This window comes from Corvus hawaiiensis, chromosome 11, assembly GCF_020740725.1.
Source record: "Corvus hawaiiensis isolate bCorHaw1 chromosome 11, bCorHaw1.pri.cur, whole genome shotgun sequence".
Classification (NCBI taxonomy): Eukaryota; Metazoa; Chordata; class Aves; order Passeriformes; family Corvidae; genus Corvus; species Corvus hawaiiensis.
The window spans coordinates 15,195,136-15,213,709 of record NC_063223.1 but is presented as its reverse complement, the minus strand read 5'-3'; the positions used below and the strand labels follow the sequence as shown (position 1 = coordinate 15,213,709).

General features: G+C 37.0%; 1 protein-coding gene across 29 annotated transcripts in view; it reads left to right on the top strand.

Annotated features, from left to right (window-relative positions):
* Window positions 1-18,574, top strand: part of LOC125331442 (sarcolemma associated protein) — a 79,005-nt gene that overhangs the window by 34,925 nt on the left and 25,506 nt on the right. For 9 of the 29 annotated variants that reach the window (XM_048315419.1, XM_048315443.1, XM_048315423.1 and 6 more), the window contains exons 4-14: window positions 4,106-4,178; window positions 4,989-5,025; window positions 6,423-6,485; window positions 7,510-7,605; window positions 7,876-7,947; window positions 8,623-8,763; window positions 9,374-9,511; window positions 10,739-10,907; window positions 10,993-11,043; window positions 11,554-11,604; window positions 15,029-15,091. In XM_048315419.1, coding sequence (XP_048171376.1) covers window positions 4,106-4,178; window positions 4,989-5,025; window positions 6,423-6,485; window positions 7,510-7,605; window positions 7,876-7,947; window positions 8,623-8,763; window positions 9,374-9,511; window positions 10,739-10,907; window positions 10,993-11,043; window positions 11,554-11,604; window positions 15,029-15,091 — 954 coding nt within the window. The remainder of the gene's footprint in view (window positions 1-4,105; window positions 4,179-4,988; window positions 5,026-6,422; window positions 6,486-7,509; window positions 7,606-7,875; window positions 7,948-8,622; window positions 8,764-9,373; window positions 9,512-10,738; window positions 10,908-10,992; window positions 11,044-11,553; window positions 11,605-15,028; window positions 15,092-18,574) is intronic. The other 20 variants (XM_048315426.1, XM_048315432.1, XM_048315425.1 and 17 more) reach the window with 5 other exon arrangements.

Here is an 18,574-nt window from a genome sequence, read left to right as displayed (position 1 = left end):
AGAATGCCTAGCAGAAATTATCTGGGAGTTACTTAAAATGTTTCCATGTGAAGTGATTGCAAATATTTATGAATACTAGCAGTGTACATGGAAGAAACCAAAGGAATACATTGCATCAAATAAACTTGGAACTATTAATCTGATGAGATGTTGTCCTTGCTAAGAGAAGCTGAATTTGTTCAAGTGTATTTAGTCTAAAACAATTTTATTATAAGATTTAGTTGGAAGAAAAATTGGAGTTGACTTGTTTTTATCGGCACATTGCAGTTAGTTTATGGAAACGTTTGTGGAAAGTTCATGGTAAGCAAATTCTTGCCATGAATTTTTGCCAGTAGTTCTTTGCTGTGGTTTTATGTTAGTTTTACAAAGCAGTCCCAGTGACCTGGCATTTGTGTAATGAGTGATCAGATTATGCAGGCTTCCTTGTCCTTTTTCTGGCTTTGAACATGGAAGCTGTGCTCATGTTACTCATGAATGTGTTGGGCAGTCTAATGAGGAAGAGGATACAGCTTTGCTTTCCTCCCTCTCTGCTCCCCCAAGCTGTGAATGAAGATTGTATCATCACAGGGTGTTTACCTGTGAATGCGGTTGGAATGCATATAAACATAGGTTTTTCACCAGTTCATTTCAGTAGTCTTAGATGTTACTGTTAATCTAATCTAGTCATGAAACAGACAGGAAAGTAGGTTTTAAATTGGTGATTCCCTTTAAAAGCACTTTGCACTCTGGTATTTACATAATGCCTTATTTGCACAAGACATTTCAACAATCTACTGTGTGTAATTTTAAGGTAATGACAGGATAGAACGAGTGTACTTGCCCATGTAAATTCTGAATTCAGTCAGTATTACTAGAATACATTTATTTTATTGTTCAGGCTGTTTTAATAAGTAATTTCCTTGTAAATGTGATCTGGATTTGGTTCATTAAAATAGCGGCATGTTCAGTATGTGATTTTTCAGGTTATCAGTACGAACACCAATTCCTCAGCTTCCTGCTGCTCAGCCAAAGTCAGTAACAGGTCTTGGAGAAGTGTTTGCATCCCTCCTGCTTCCTTATTTGTCCACTTGCTGTATTACTGACAAGCACAGGGGCCTGGCCATTTCCCTCTCCTTAATACAGCACTTACCTATTAATGTCTTACTCTGTGTGCTTTTCTCTTAGTGTGGTTTATGTTCTTTTAGCACTTTCTAAATTTCCCACTTGGTGCCAGAGCATTCCAAGAGTTAACTGGTGATATTTCCCTGCATGGAAAGGAGCAGCAACATTGCAAGTCAGGGTCAAACAATACCAAGATGATTTAGTTCAAATACAGTTTATGCACTTCTTTCTAGTCAGGTTTGGACTCTCTGATACATCTGTTCTGTCAAGAGGTGTTTGAGGGAGGTCGTGCAAGTAGGGAGCCCAGTGTGTGCTACAGAGCAGTGCACAGACCCCCGAGGGATGTGGGGAGCTACATTAATAAGTGAAAATAAAAACGAGAGCATCATTGGTGCATTGTCTCTCAAGGAAGCAAAAATTGAGACAAACATAAATGTTTTCTGTGTTCCCATTGTGCTCCAGTGCAGCAGAACCTGTCGGGGTTCAGGGCAGATCTCGGGGGTTTTGGAGCTATGAAGTATGGGGCAGCTCCGTGTTTTGGAGGGAAGAAACAAGTTCATGACTGGAATGTGGAACAGCAAATGGAGCAAGAACAGGATTTTACTCCGTGGAGGGAGCAGTGGATGTGGAGCGGCTGTTTCACGCCATGGAGGGGGCAGTGGCTGTGGAGGGAGCAGTGGCTGTGGAGGGGGCAGTGGCTGTGGAGCGGCTGTTTCACGCCATGGAGGGGGCAGTGGCTGTGGAGGGGGCAGTGGATGTGGAGCGGCTGTTTCACGCCATGGAGGGGGCAGTGGCTGTGGAGGGGGCAGTGGCTGTGGAGGGGGCAGTGGCTGTGGAGCGGCTGTTCCCGCTCCGGAGGGCGCGCGCGGGGCGGGGCGGGCTCGGCGGCCGCGGTGGCTGGCGCTGGGGCGCCCCCTGGCGGGGGCGCTGCGCGATGCCGGCTGTGCCGGGGCCGGGCGGGAGCGGCGGCCCCTCGGAGCGCCCGGAGGTGAGTGGGATGGAGAGGGGGGTGAGCTGCGGGGACAGGGGGTGTCTCAGCCCCACTGGGAAACCAGGGGTTGCTCCACTGCCTTTTCTTGTTAATTCCTCGAAAGACATACTATAGACCTGAATTTAAACCATTGCTGCTGTCCTGTGCATTCAGTACTGTATTCATGTTTTCTGTGTTGCTTTACCTTTCCCTCATGCTTGCTCCTTATTTTTCCAATTGCGATGAACTGATAGCTAAAGATCAGACTGCAGGGTTTGGGTGTTGTTTTCTTTCTTACTATTTTAATTTTATAAATTTATCAAAATGCTTGGTATCCTTTCCCAGTCACTGTTTATTTGAGACCTTTTGCTAGATGCCCATTGTATCTTAATTTGACATAAATGAAGCTCCTAAAGATTTTAGGAGATTTTTGTTAGTCTAGCTGTTGACAGAAAAACTTCAGAATTATATCATCTTACCTGATATATGACCCAAAGGTAAAGCTGTCTGTTGGTATTTAATGTCAGGTATCCTAATGTTTTCTTATTAAAATCACTAATTTTCTCTTAAAGGAAAAATTCTTCATTATGAAAGCTATGTATTACAGGCTACAGCTAGTATTGTTAATGTATTTTTTAAATGTTTTTGCAAACTGGATTTATTCCATTATAAATAAAGACCCCAAACCCTGCAGATTAATCTATTCTGCCCCGGCAAGTAAATTTAATACTTTACCAGGTCAGCCTGAAAAAACAAGGTGCTCTAGCCAGGAGACTGTCTCCAAAGCATTAGCTTTTAGCTATAAACCAGCTTGTCTTGGTTGGATCATTTCTCCTGTATTTTTAGATTCTATTGAGGTAGCTTCCTTAAAGACCTGTCTCATTTCCCTGGAGTACTACCAATGTCCTAAAACACCCATTGCCCTTTTTTTTCAAAGCCAGATTAACTGTTTTACTGATATTAATAACCGAGAAAGTAGAGCAGCTATTTGTCTTTATATGTTAGTGGGTGCTGGAGGTATGGTGGTACATGATAGGTCACCACACACTCGTTTGTATCTCATTTGTGGTAGTATTTTGGGAACAATGTTTAGCTAACTTTCCATTTATCTGGAAATACTTTTTACTTCCCAATTCATAGAACCATACAAGAGGAAAAAAAAGTCAGCCAAGGCAGACATAATTTGACTGTTTGCAAAGGCATCAAAAATGGTATCAGTAACATTTTTTGAAACATTGTATAGAAAGTTTGAACTTAATGTAAGAATCAAATATTGCATTTCCTCCTCTATTCCTTAGACTCTTTCTAGAGTTTGAAGAATCTTGAATTTAGTCCTCAAGGAGCAAGTTTACCTCTTCTGAAACAAAAGGCTACTTGTCTAGGGCTACACAGTAGATGTGCACTACAAGCACCCTGAAACAGAGATGCATTGTCTTGGATGATGCTGCTCATGGTGTTCAAAAGGATGCACTTCTCAGTGGTTCCTACACTCTTCCTCTGCATTCCCTTTTCTATCCTTGTTTGTAAATAATAATCACTTGTCAAGTTCCAGATCTTGAAGTGAGTGTTGGTAACACAAATTGGCTGTGTTACCTTCTAAGTGCCTGGATTTGCTTGTAGGAATCTTGTCAAAAAGGCAGCTCATTACTTTGTTTATACCTCTGCATTCCTGTTACGTAGCGCAGGTAAGATGCATTCCTCTTCGCTCACTTTATGATCAACACATTAACTTTTTGAACTTACTGTAGTAAAGACCAGTTTCAGGTATTGCTGCATGTGGAAGAGTTGGAACTGGACCTGCTCCACAGCCAGGACTGAGTACACAGCATAACCTGTTCAAGTTTGTAATGATGAAGTTTCCTGTGTCCAGAGGAGGTTTGAGAGGGCAGACCCAGGCACTGGTGCTTGAAGGTGTTCATGCCTCCTCCTCTTTGCCTGTCTCAAGACAGTTTGCTTCGTTACTATAACATTAAGCACTGAACTTACAATTAAGTAGTGATGGATCATGATGACGTAGTATTTGTTTCTTTTCAGTTACCCATGGATGTATAGTCTCCACAATCAAACTGTTCCTTCCAGATGGAATGGAAGCTCGATTGCGATCAGAGTAAGAATAAGTATTCACCTGTACCAAAACTCACCTACTGTATGATGAGGATTTGATGGATAGTATGTTTAAAACCATCATGGGAGCAGTTTATTTTCCTGTGATCCTGCAAAGCAAGTAACTGAAAGCATGGTTCTTTTGCAGGCGTTATGAGAAAAAAAATCTCATTTGCTTGTTGTTTTTAGTAATTAAGGCACCTATGAAGAATAAAGAAGTTCTCTAAAAGAAGAAAAAAATTCTTATGTAGTCAGGCTTTTCTGACTGGTTTACTCTACTGAAATGGGTATTAGAAACAGAAGAATGTAGAGAAAAAGAAAGCAAATGAGCAAGTTCTCCTGCCCTCTTTCTTTCTTTATTATTTTGGCTCCTTTAAATGCACGTGGAGTCAACTAAAGTGAAGCTAATGGAAACTCAGATGAATACTGACAGCATTTTCTGTGTATATGCACATTCTTGAGAAGTTTTCCAAGAGTAGTAGAAACAAAAACTTTAGCATTTTGTTTGCACTGAGTGCTAATCACAAATGACATAATTTTAGTCATCTTTCATTATCAACAATTCTATGGGGTTTATTGCTTATTTAAATATCCTTTTATCATTAGTATCCAGAAATACTTGCAGGAAGCTTTAGGGTGTCTTTGCTTGTGGGAAGATAAGTAAAAGTAAGTTATTATGGGAAATTTTCCATATAATTGCACGTCCAAATAAGAAATAGTAAAAATGTATGATGTTAAATTTTTAGTACTGGTGAAAATGTCCAAGTACAACATTTGTGCATTTTGTGTTTACTTCCTTTTTTTAATTTTTTAGTGTTATCCATGCTCCATTGCCAAGTCCTGTTGACAAGGTAATTCAGTAATTTGCTGGTTTATGCCTTATTCAGCCACATGCTGTTTTCAGACTTGTTATAAAGGTGAAGAAATAGTGAAGTCTGTCCAGTAACATTTGGATATGTTTTCCACTGCATGTTTTTACCCAATTTAATATTTTGAGTGACACTTAAGGTAGAGAAGTAATGCAGTATTACAGTGTGTATTTGAAGGTAAGTTGACTTTTTACACTATGGCACCTGAAACATGGCTTTGGACCAAAACCGTTGATGTTAAGATAGTTAATTTCCAGGTACAGGTTGACAGACTAACAGGTCTTGCATAATTTAATACTTGATGTTCTGTGGGACCCAAGAGTAGCTCATGATTTGGTGTTTAGATAAGGTCTGTTTTCTTTATATCATGTTTTTTATGGAGGAGAAGCTGTGCTGCAGTCTGGAAAGTACTGTCATGTTCCCAAGGAAGATTGAGACCAAAGCTCTCTGCTTCTCTTGCATAGATGGAGTTGCTCACTGTAGAGTCATGGAGTCAGTATTGTCAAGTGTAATTCTTAAACCCAGTTTTGGTAATGTGGGGAACTTGTAGAAAAGCTGTTAATAGATATTCTCTTGAGAAGAGTGATCAGGAGTTGATTATTTCTCAAGTCTCTAAAAGGAAGGATTAACTTAAATAGGTTCTAATCAGAGTTTTAAACATGAAGAACAAAATTTCAAGAAACTCTGGGAACTTATTTATGAAGCCAGCAACCTGAGGAGTTTATAGACTGTGTTTAAGTTGAGATTTCAAAACAGTATGTGTGGCTTGAATCCAGGGCAAGGGCAGAAATCCTGAGGAGAGACTGCAGGTATAACTGTGGGAAAACAGTTAAAAATTATTTCAGTGTAGGAAGCCTACAATAATTAGTGAATAAATAGATTGGCTGAAATAAGCCCACAGAACAACCCCCTGCTTCTCTCCAAGTGAAGAACAGTTTGTTATTAATCAAAGATATTGCAGGTATTCCTTAAATCTGAAATTGATACTTTTAAAGGGAGATGATGATGGTGATAACAGCAGGAAATCTGCAGTCATAATATGTGTGATGACATTGAATAGGAAGCCCACGATTTGTGTTTGTCCTTTGGCTGAATGGCTTCACCTTTGTGCTGCTTGTTTCTTTTTTGTCAGTTTAGTCTCAGCTGGAACAAAAGCTTTAAACTCATTGGTGTGTTGGTGGTTCAAGAACTTGTGTAGACAAACACAGTGGGGCCTAAGTCTCGAGTTGGAAAGTTCTGTGATTAAAAAAAGCATAAAGAGTAACAGAACAATAAATGAAGCAAAATGCTGCTAATAGATAATCTGAAGTTTACCTTTGTGACTAGATCTAAGTGAATTTTGCAAAACCCTTCTGAGTCTTACTTATCTTCTTTTTCAGGTTGCTGCTAACACTCCCAGTATGTATTCTCAGGAATTGTTTCAGCTTTCACAGTATCTACAAGTAAGTTTTTTTTAAAGGGCATTTAGTTTGGCTGAGTATTTTTGTTCAAAACACAAATCTTATGCTGTGGCTTGCATCTGTTGGAAACTACACAGGAAGGGACAGTGCTGGCAGCTCTTCTTCCTCACTGGTATCACCAGCCTTTCTGTGCCTGCTTCTGTGTCAGTTTTAATAGGTGTGTTTTTCCCAAGATGTCACGTCACAGAAGAGTTGGACTGCAAAATGGCAGCACATTAAGTTTAATGTGTTTAATGTGTGCTGATAGGTAAAAGTAAACTCTTTAGAAAGGATGATAAAATCAGCTTTCTGGGAAAAAAATTGAAGCTTTTTTGCTGGTAAATGCTATCCAGGTTTAACTGTGTATAAGTTCTACTGATTTATTTTGCCCGATTTTGTTTGATAGTGGCAATTTTTATTTGTTCACATCAAGGCTTTTGAGATAGATACTATCTTTATACGTATTTGCTGACTTAGCAGGAAGCAGCTCATGCAGATGCTCTTTCTTGGGAAGCCAAATACATACTCACTCACCAATCTGTTCATTCTCCATATCCTGGAGTTAACGAAGATGCTCTTCTATCTTCCTGTCATAAACCAAAAATCAAACAAAAATAGGAGTTCTTGCTTGGCATTTCTCTTTCGTGACCTCATTTGAGGATGAACAGCTCATTGCATGGAAGCTGCCAAGCTGCCTTTTGGTGTCTGCAGTTTTGTTACTCAAATTATTGACAAGACAAAGTGTCTTTAAGTCTTGGAAAGAATAACAGTGTGTTCTCAGCATGTGCAACATAGCATAAAAAATGAAGGTTTAGGAACCTGAGGTTATAGGATGGCATTTTCCAATTAAACTATCCAAATAAATTTGTGGATTCATAAAATGGAATGGGGCTTCTCATGATTTTGAACAAGTGACAGTGTTTGCCACTCACATTTCCTTTTTTGTTGTATTTTGGGATCTTTTCTGTTACTTTTGATTTCCTGAGTTGTTCTAGCTGAACTGACTGGTGCCCTGCTCTCTTCACAGGAAGCCTTACATCGGGAACAAATGTTGGAACAGAAGCTGGCAACCCTTCAGCGACTCCTTGCTGTCACACAAGAGGCTTCAGATACTAGTTGGCAGGTATCTGCAGGCATCCTTTTCTTTATGGACTGAACTATGCACTGCCATACAAATTTTAGCTGTTAATGGGGGAAAAAGCAGCAGAAATAATAAAAACTTCATGGTGGTTCTCTAAAACTGTGCAAAACACAATGTTTAATAAATGTTATGTACCTTTGAAATAGCTATCAGCAGTAAGTACTCCAACAAAATTCAGGTCTTTAAAGCAGAACTCTACTGGCACTTCATTGAGCACATGATAATTCTGAGGTGATACTTCTTTTCTTCTAGGCTTTAATAGATGAAGACAGGCTGCTATCAAGACTAGAAGTTATGGGAAATCAATTACAGGCTTGTTCAAAGGTAAGTAGCTCGCTTAAAGTTGAATGTTAGGAATGCTGAAAGGCAGCTCTTTTCAAGAGTTTTGAAAGTAGCTAGTTGTAGGAAAACATTTGGAACATAAACTTTCCAAAATGAGCCTATGCAACTTTGATAATCTTAGTAGCAGAAAAACTGTTGATCTGCTCTGTATTTCAAGGCATCTCAGTAAGTGGCTGTTGTTTTCATTGCCCATGTCCTGTCTGATAGTCAAGTTACAAGTATATGCTCCCCTGATTGTTGTTTAGGCCATCTATGCCTGCCTTGGATTTTTATTTTATTTCTATTTCTTCTCAATTATCTACGTTATAAGTGTAAGGCCTTTCCTCTTGTAGGTTCCTGGTTTGTCCAGTTGTAGGTCTCCTAGGCTTGACATTGTCTTAGCAGTGCCCAAAAATGACCCATAAATTTCCTGGAATCAAAGCTGACCATTGAACATGTGCTACTATACATACACTTCAAAAAATAACTTGTTTGTACCCAGTTGTCTGGGCGTAGGAAGAATCAAGAATCTTTGATCGCTGATTTGTACATAACGTTTTCTTATCTACCAGGAATTGCTAAACATTTTTTAATAGAACAGGCTTTATCACAATCTAATTTATTTAATGAGCAAAATTGTAATTTATATTCTATTCTTGAATTATTTTATATGTGCAGAATCAAACAGAAGACAGTATACGAAAAGAGCTTATAGCATTACAGGAAGACAAACACAATTATGAGACAACAGCCAAAGAGTCCCTGAGGCGGGTCCTTCAGGAGAAAATTGAAGTGGTCAGAAAATTGTCTGAAGTGGAGGTATTGAAGTTTCATGCCTGGTCTCCTGGAAGTGCTGAAAATAGTTGTAACTGCTGCTATTTACATGCCTGTTTTGTTGCTGCAATTCGTCAGTATCTGTTGTACTGTGACACTTGCAGAATATTAAGTAGTAGTGTTTATTTCTTGTATTGGACAGGACTAAGATTGTTACAGTTAATGAGAAGCTGTTCTTTCAGCTCCTCCCTTTCCCCCCGATTTCAAAATTCATGAAGCTGTCTTACAGAAGTTACTGTGTGTGTGACATGCATGATGGGAAAATGACATACATGCAGTAAAAAAAATACTGTAAGACCTTGTTTAAACTGTAGCATTTATAGAAACATATGCTTAACTACTTGTACAAAGTACACTCTAAAAGGAGCTTTTACAGTTAAAGTGTTGGATACTTTCTTCAAGATTTCTGCCCCTATAATATCTCGCATTATTCTCTTTTCCTTTATTTTTTTTCCTTTATCATTATTTGCTATATTCCCTTAGTTGGCATCCTGTGCATATGTAACTGCTTGGAAAAAATAGATCATTTGCAGTGTTTGGTAGCTTATTGTCTGTCTTTTGTTGTTATTTACTGCATAATAATTCTGTCTTACAGCGGAGTTTAAGTAATACAGAAGATGAATGTACACACCTGAAAGAAATGAATGAGCGGACTCAGGAAGAATTAAGGGAATTAGCTAATAAGTACAATGGAGCTGTAAATGAAATTAAAGATCTTTCTGACAAGCTGAAGGTAATGACAAAACTTCATCTGACTTTGGATAGAACTGTGATAAATGGAACAAATAAATACAGTTTAATTTCTAATGTAGCAAACAAAAAAGGCTAAGAAACTTGTTAAACAACATGTTAACAATAGAAAGACACACATCATCTTCTACATGTTCTTTAGGTTCAGTTTTAATGTCATTGAAACTGTCATCAGTTAAGTAACTTCCTGAAAAGGTTCCCTCTTCATTCAGTTTGAAAGTTACCATACTTTTGGAGCTGAAATATACTATAGTATAAAATTATGTCTAGTGTAAAACTTTGTATCCAGCTGCTTTTATTTGGACTAGTAACGTTCAAGCTAAACATCTTAAAGGTAAGAGGAATGAAAACTAGAATTAGAAATAAATTTGCATTTCATGTTGCCTCTTTGTGCAGTTACACCACCACATAGTAATAATATGGCTTATCTTCAATCTTGCTATTAAGTTTGATATTAAACTAAATATCTAAGTATATTAATATTTAAGGTCCTTTGTGCTGGAGAACAGAATAATCACTTCATGATAAAGCCTGTTCTCCAAGAGTCTCCGATCTAGATAAATAGGAGTTGTGGACGAGGGAGGTAATGGTGTTATCTCTGGAGACCTGAGACAGTTGTTGCATTTGTCTTAGATAAATACTGGAATTGGAGCCTAGGTTCCTAGTTCAGTACATCAGTGAAATTTTTCTTTCCAAATTAAAATGTTAAATTGCTGGTCTTAAGGCAGTTGTTTCCCCAGCAATGGGTTGATCATTGATGATGATGAGTATACACAGAAGAATCAAAATTGAAACTTATTACCTTGTTTTGAGGGAGGAGACTGTTTGAAACTTACGATCTTGAGATCCAGCAAAGAAAAATGTGGCTTTCAATCAAGTTGGTCTGTATAATGTACATTCAGTTCAGAAGGGCTCTTGGGTTTTGACTGAATTGAGGTGCGGGGAGACTTTGGGCATTTCTTAGTTCTAGGGCCCTTTACTGTTGCTGTAACATTTATGTTCCTCAGTCAAAAAGTTAGTTAAGATATTTTGAGATTCTCTCAGTCTACCTGAAGTGAACTTCATGTAAAAGTAACAGATTTTGATTTTTTTTTTCCTTTATCTGATTAGCAAAAAAAGTTACTTATGTACGTTTAGTTGCATAAACGTCAAGAAGATCTATTCTTCCACATGTTAATTTTTTAACATTTTTAAAAATCTTTTTGAGCAGGTAGCAGAAGGAAGACAAGAAGAAATCCAACAGAAAGGACTGGCTGAGAAAAAGGAATTGCAGCATAAAATAGATGAAATGGAAGAAAGAGAGCAAGAGCTTCAAGCAAAAATAGAAGCTTTGCAGGCTGATAATGACTTCACCAATGAGCGGCTGACTGCTTTACAAGGTTAGTCACTAGCGGGGAAGGAACTTTGATTATTTGTTTTTCTTTTTATCTGTGAAATACCTTTATCTTGGACTTCTGTTTACAGTACGGTTAGAACACCTTCAAGAGAAAACTCTTAAAGAACACAACAGCTTAGGTAGGTGTGATCAGTTTCTTGTTTCAAGCTGGTTTCCGGATTTGCTGTTCAGTTACTTTTGTTATGATAATCTTGTAGTCTCGGTGTCTGGTGGAAGAGTTCCTATTCCCAGTTATCCCAGTAAGGAGCTCTCCTGGACTGGTGGTTCCGTGTCGGGGCAGGGCCAGCAGAGGGCGCTGCTGCTGCGGGTGTTTACTCTGGCCCGGGGCCCGAGGCTTGGAGGGGACATAGAAACATTAGATTTTAAAATACTTTTTAATCTATATATGCACATATATATGTATGTAATAGGCAGTAATTCTTTGGAGTTAATAAACCTTTTAGACGTTTGAATAAACAGCAACGTGATCTGTTGTAGGAAACACATCAAACTTTGCCTGGTTTGTCTGATAAGGTGCTTGTGAGGAGGTGGTATGAAAAGCCAGGTACATTTCAAAATGCTGTGTTTATAAAGAAACAACCCAAAACATTTTTCTTGGTTCCAAAAATAATGCCCTTTCTTAATCCTAGGCATACAAGTTGACGACTTCATACCTAAAATTAATGGGAGCACAGAGAAAGGTAGTGTATCTGAAGGCTACCTTTTGTCTTATGGTTGATGTTTGAAGATGAAAAAATTCAAAATGTTCTCTAAAGTTTTGCTTGGAATTATTTCTCTTTGAAATGAATTTGTCCACTCCTGACCAGCTTTTTTTTTTTTTTTTTTGCTTATGCTTCCAGTCACAGTGTTGTTGGAAAGTTCCGTAAAATACAACAAAACAACTTGGAGGCTTTGGAGGCTGTCCTTGTTGGGGTTCTTTTTTGTTTGTGATAGGCTGTCACTGGAATCAGGAGGTGTCTACTGAATGAATGATGTCAGGGTTGTGGCACAAGAAAGTGAAGAGCTCATTGATTGTTTTTCCTTTTAATTTTCCTTTGCAACACATAGACATACAGTATTTTTCTAGTGAAGTTGGGTATGCTAAGTAAAGTCAGCAAAACCTATTTTTTTTATAACGTAAATATGAAAAAAGTGAGTATATAAAATTTATAAATAGTGGAAACTAACTTTTTAAAACTCAGGAGTATCTTTATGTGAAACAGGAATTAATACAGCTTGATCTAAGTGATAGGGTTTTTTAGAGGCCAGTTAGTTAAAGCCAAATAGTTTAGCTCATGTGTCTTAATGTACACAAAGTTTTTTGAGTGAAATTGTCCAATATCACATGTAGCAAAAAATATTCCAGTTATGATTCCAGATTGTTTAATTGGCTGAGATGTATTTATCCTCTTATGTAAATTTTAATTCTTTCCTTGATGTTGCTTGCTTCTACAATCTGAGGAATGGTGGTAGGATTGGTTTGAGGGTTCGGGGACCTATATAGAGAACTCATGGTTTTAACCAGTATTCACAGTGTTTAAGGATTACTGTTTTTGTATTTTTGAGACAGAATTTTAAAGCTCCATATGCATATTTGTAAGTTAAGAGGTTCTTAACTAGGGAGACCAATAGCAAAATCAAAAGTTAATCATGACATAACCTCATGGCTGGTCCTTATTGGGACCAGGAAGAGAGATCTGTTAAACACCTACAGGAACTGTACCAAAACCTCCCCTAAATCTTCAGAGTGCTGGTTGCTCTAAGCATCTTAGCATTTTAGGCCCTTAGCTGTGGTGCACACTGAGGTTGGCAAGCAGGACACTCAATATTTGTTCCTAGTTCTGTAGACTGCCATGAGATTTTATTTTTATATAGATTGATCCATCTTGTTGATGCATAATTTTAGGTTGGTAATAGCTTAATATTTGATAGAATGGTTAAGAAATGAGTCTACTTTTCTTTTTTTTTAAACTAGACCTAATTTGAAACATACAGTAAAAGGTGTTGAGCTCTGACTTCAAATATAAATTATTTCATAGAGGAATAATTTATAACATCATACTAGACTTGGTTTTTTTAAAGAAACAATTTTTGTTTGTTTTAAAATTGTTGGTAGGAATGTCATGTGAGTTTTTTAAGTACTGATACCTTTTACAAGTCCAAATTTTAAAATTGCACATTTAAAAATCATTATATCACATTTAAAATATCATTATATCACTGAAACTCACTTTTTTGGTCAAAGTTGAAGAAGCACTCCCTTTTGGACTTATTTTGGATTGTATAAGAGTCAGTGTCATCTGAATGGATGTGTGACAAGATAGATTCCTCCATTCTATAACTAACAGTGGAACTTGTGCTTAAACCTGGAAGTTTTAGGAAGCTGTTGGCCAAGTTATTTCTCTTTGAGTACAGACAACATATAACTGCTCATTCAAGTTCTCTTTCTGTGTGTTTATACAATCTATCACCTTGTTTGTCATGCACATACCATGCTATTTCATTATTCTGTATTTTAGCATAGTTTTTCATTATTCTGTCAGTTGTACATTTTTCTGCATCTCTGCCATACCTGATCCATCCCCGTTTCTCTGGCATTTTACAGCTTGCTGCCCTGTGTTCTCTTCATGACAGTCTGTGCCTTTCTGCATCTTCCGGTCCCTTATGTAGCCCTTGTGTGACAGATGGGCAGTTATTTGCTCTGCCAGATTTTGGATTTTGTTCTCTTAAAAGCAGCAGGAAGCAGTTACTGTTGGTTTTTCATTGGGGTTTTTTTGCTGTGTAGTTTTGCATTATTTTAGAAGAGCTAAGAATTTTGGGTTTATAATGCAGATTGAGCAACTTTGGGAATTTAAGAGGAAAACGGTAAACCCCATGTAAAATCAGTATGCTTTTTAAAATTCCTTTTGTCTCTCGTTCTCTCAAAGTATGTGCACAGGCACACTACCTGGCCATGACAAGAATAATGATTTTACATTACTTTTTTTCTGTGGCTGTAGCAGCCAAGAGTTGTATTCAGAGTAGAGGAACTAAGAACTCATAGCCTCTCCAGAGGCTTTTCATAAAAAAAGTGTATTAGAGGATAATGGTTAGGCATTCATTTTCTCTCATTGCACATCTGGAAAAGCTGGTGCAGAAGAGAGGAACTTGTTTGTACATCAAGCCCCTGATAAAAGTTGTGTGAACTAAGTTGTTTCAAAAAGTGGTATTTTTCTCAGTGTGTTGCACCACACCTGGCTTTCATCTTTAAATTTTGTGAGCCATATATTACATAAAGAAAGATATGAGAAATTTGTATATGATCACTTAGAGGACCAGGTAAAAATGGAGAAAAAAATAAAAAGGGAAGTTTAAATATGGAAAATAAATTTTAGAGCCTGGTGCTGTTTTTTAAAAGCTCTGTCCTTGTGGGTTAAAAAAAAGTTTATAGAGTAACTTTGAAATATAGTAAAGCTTAGTTTTGCAGTTGAGCTTCTGATGTCAGAGCTAATGATTGAACAATTTGGTTAGAATGTACCATATTCTGCAGCTTTGTACTGATGACAGCCTTTTCACACTGCTGGACTCTTGGTCAAACGATTTTTGAGGTTCTTCAGAAAGGAAGTGTTTGCACCTTGAAGAGATGCAGGAATTCTGATGGAGTTGGGAGCTGAACAAGAACTTGAGTAGACTTGGGAATGGAGCCCAGTTTTAGGAGCTCTGCTGCAGAACTGTCTTTTCAAAGTGAAACTGTTTAAAAAGTGTAGGGAGATATTCAACAACACTTTTAAAGTAGAGGGTATTAGATATGAAGAATCAACATGAAGACTAATAAAAAACTTAGAAAATACCCTTTTAAAGCTAATAAAAATTCTGAAGAATATAGGTTAAAAACGTGTGTCTTTTGAAAATGCAGTTGAAGTACTTCTTTCTTCTGATCAGTTCAAAAGAGTAATCTATTTCCTAGTATCCCTCAGACATCATTTCAATTTCATGTCTTGTCTGCTTGCGTATTAACTCAGATTTGATTCAAAAGTCCATTGTGAGTACACTGACAAATATTGTTAATATGCCTTTCAAATTTTTTGTTGCATCAATTTGAAAATGATAAGAAGATGTAAACTGAAGTGTTTCTTTCTCTACTAGAGCACTTTCTTTCAAAGAGTGGAGGGGACTGCACTTTTATTCATCAGTTCATAGAATGTCAGAGTGAGTACAAGAGTGTTCACATTTGCTTTAAAAACAACAGAAAACACAGAAAAGGTGGATGAAACCAGAATTTATCACTACTATTTAATATTTCTGTAGTAGCAGAAATTTTCTAAGTGCAGAATTGTGGCATTGTGGTGTTACACAGATGTCTGGTAGAAGAAGGAATAGGATATCTTAGCTCTTGCAAAGTGATGGTCACGTTGTCTCTTCTTCTCAGTTCATCCATTTTTGTGCCCTGACCAACAAAAGGGTGTTATGTTGCCACATGATGTGTAAAACTGAGTGTAATTTTTCACCTGTTACAAGTTAAGTTGAAAGCCTTTCAGTTTAAGCAAATATCACAGGCAGAAGGACAGACATGAGGTGCCTTTTCACATATCTATAATTTGTCTGATAACTGAAGGCCTTACACATTCTCCAATTAGTTGTAATGAAGAACAAAAGGGAAAACAAGTCCATAGTTTGTATGTGGAAATCCAAGAGACTGTTAAGAAAAACAGAAAATTGCAATACCAATCTTTCTAAAGAGGTGTTATTCTGGAATGTGAAATGTGTTTTTCAAAGCAAATGACTTTTGAAAATGAGTAATGAAACAGCACTGTCTGCACATGTATAATTAAGGAAAAACTGAAGATGTTAATACCTTTTGCCTACCAAAAGAAAAATATCATTAGAATGAAGAGAAGCAAAGTGCTACTAAACTTCAAAAAAACCCAGAGTTTATAGAACTTATGTACGTAAAATTGAGCAGAGAAGCATTTAGAAGCAGAAATAAGACAGTATCTTTTTTTGACATTATGCCCATTGGACTCTTTCCTCTCAAATTTTCACGAGGAAGTTTAGCAGACTTGTTTGATTTTACTTCTTGTGATCCAGATTGCAGTGCCATAAACCGAATGACGTGATACTGCTAATGTTTGTCAAAGCAAATTTAAACTTTATTTATTTAAAAAATGTTTATTTAAAAAAATTAATGACTGCTAGCTGTCTTCTGTCAGGCTGCAGTTTAAAATAATTCTAAATTTTGCAAAGATCTTATATGAATCATCTTTGATCAGTACGTAAAAATGAAGTTAAATGTTTGAGTAAACTTTTTTTGTCTAGACTGAACATGAGGAGCACACTGTGTGATATTCAAATACAAATTGGTTGCCTGTTTGCATTGTTTGGATGTTAGCTGGACCAATTTTGACAAAACCTAGATTAGTATCACTTCAGCAAACTAAATGTGATCAGTCTTGTCACTATTGAGAAGGAAAAGTGATCAACAGTATCTAGTAAAAGATTTTAAGATATAAAAAAAGTACTAAGAAGGGTAAAATTAAGATCAGTGTATTTATGCCTACCCTTTCTCGAGACACTGAAAGCTAAGAGTGAAGACACTGCAAGGCCTCGCCTGCTTCACTTTTAAAAGAATGAATATGAGTTCAAAAGGGTTCAGTATCTTGTATTTTTTATGACAGTCTAAGTTTTTACTCTCACATCAAGAAAAAATCCAAATCATTGGCTCTTGTATTTCTTCTTGGACCGAAAGTTTGCCTTTTCCGCATTCAAATGTGTTTAACTAGGCCTCACAATATCATGAGGTTAAAAACTGCAAACTGTACAATGTATTCTTTTTCTTTTGTACGTAAATGCTACCCTTCAGTCCTACTCCTATTCTTTGCTCTGTGTAGCATCAAGGGTTGGGAACTCCTGGGAAGAAAAAATACAGTTCCAGAGATTGTCAGGAACTCAAGTTTTAAGGTACACAGAAAATAGTGTAGAATAATATCATAAAGATTGGCAATACAGAGAGAATAAATAGTTAATCATGTGGTAGTATGTTGGGGTTTTGCCCAGAGATTTAAGTATTGAGAGAGGAGCAGGTTTATTATTTAAACAATAATAATACAATAAAAATCCCAGAAACCAGATGGCTTGTAAAATCCTGCTTCTGCAGGTTTTTAAAGATATTTTGTAATTATTTTTATTTTTTAAGCACAATGCGCTCACAATATCATCCAGTAACGTGTCCTGATCTGTAACATCTGTAGAGTGTTATGAAATCTGGCTCTGAATGATCTGGGAAGTCTGTTACTTTCTGATCATTACATCCAGTTCACTTGTTGCTCATTCCATAGTGGTTTTTTTAGTAACCACTGGTGAAAATCAGTGGTATCAACAGCAGAAGTCACGGTGCTTCTTTTTGACTAGTACATGATATGCATTATTAGCAAAAATGTGGTGATGTATAGACCAAAGTAAGATTTGTTGCCCTGCTAGATTCCTGTCTTTCACATCCAGTCTAATCCTTCATTTGTGTCCTGATTTTTTTCCCTTACTTTGTGATTTTTGCATTTGATTTTAAATGCAAGTCTACTTTTTTTTTCTTTTCACCAAACTGATTTTTGCAAATTTATTAACTGTAGTTTTTTGATGGATTGATTGGTTATTTTTGACTTTTACTTTGGACCTGCAGGTGTCAAGTAAAGTTAAAGCTCTTTAGTATCACTTTTTTCAGATGGTTGGAAATCTGTATGTTGAGGGACAGGTTTTTTATTGGTTTTCAAACCTGGCCTTCTTCAAAACTATTTTGATGCCAAAATACAAATATAGAGGGGCCATGTTACTTAAGTGATAATTTTAATGTTAACAGATCTTAGCTATTATATTGCACATAGTGATAGGCAACCCAAATCTAAAATGGAGTTCTTAAATTGAAAAGATAATAAATGCCTAAAAACCTAAAGGAAAGCTGGCTTTAAGCTGCATTCATCAGCAAAAGGAAATATGAATTATCTTAGAAATGAACTGAAAGCTTAACTTCACAGCAGATTGTATCAGTAAAAACATTAGTTGTATGCATCTCTGTGCTTTCTGCTAAGTAGGGAGTGGATTGCATGAAAGCTAAAATTCTTTTGTGCCAGAAATTAAAGATAGGATCCTCACCCTAAATTATATTTTGGTAGCCAAGACTGTACGTCTTGATCCAGGGAAAACACGGATTTAAAAATAAATTGGGTTTATGAAGTTTTCTGAAATAGTAAAATAAAAAAATGCAGGGATTTGAAAGAGATGTTATAAAGAAGACATCTCTTTAGCTTTTGCTTTCTGATTGTTGTCTGGATTCTGCCATTTTTAGTGACTAAGGTGGTAACAGTGAAAAATAAAATTCTGTGTAGTTTGGTGATACTAACATCCAATTTTCTGTGTATTATCTAAATACACACCAGCATGCTGAAATAAACTACCTTTTTGTTGGCTTATGCCATATGTTAATGGTAGCGTTATTGAAACACAGAGAACGTTCACTCGTTCTGGAAGTTAGGAGAGGTGTCAGTCACCAAGTGCAAAACACTGACTGTGCCAGCTTTGGGTCAGGCTGGGCAAAGGGACTTGTGTGCTGCTGCTCGAGGTCTTGGCTGAAGAAACAGTGCCAAGGAGACACCTTTTGTATAAATGGTGAAATCAGTAATGGACACTAGAAAGCAGTAAGCC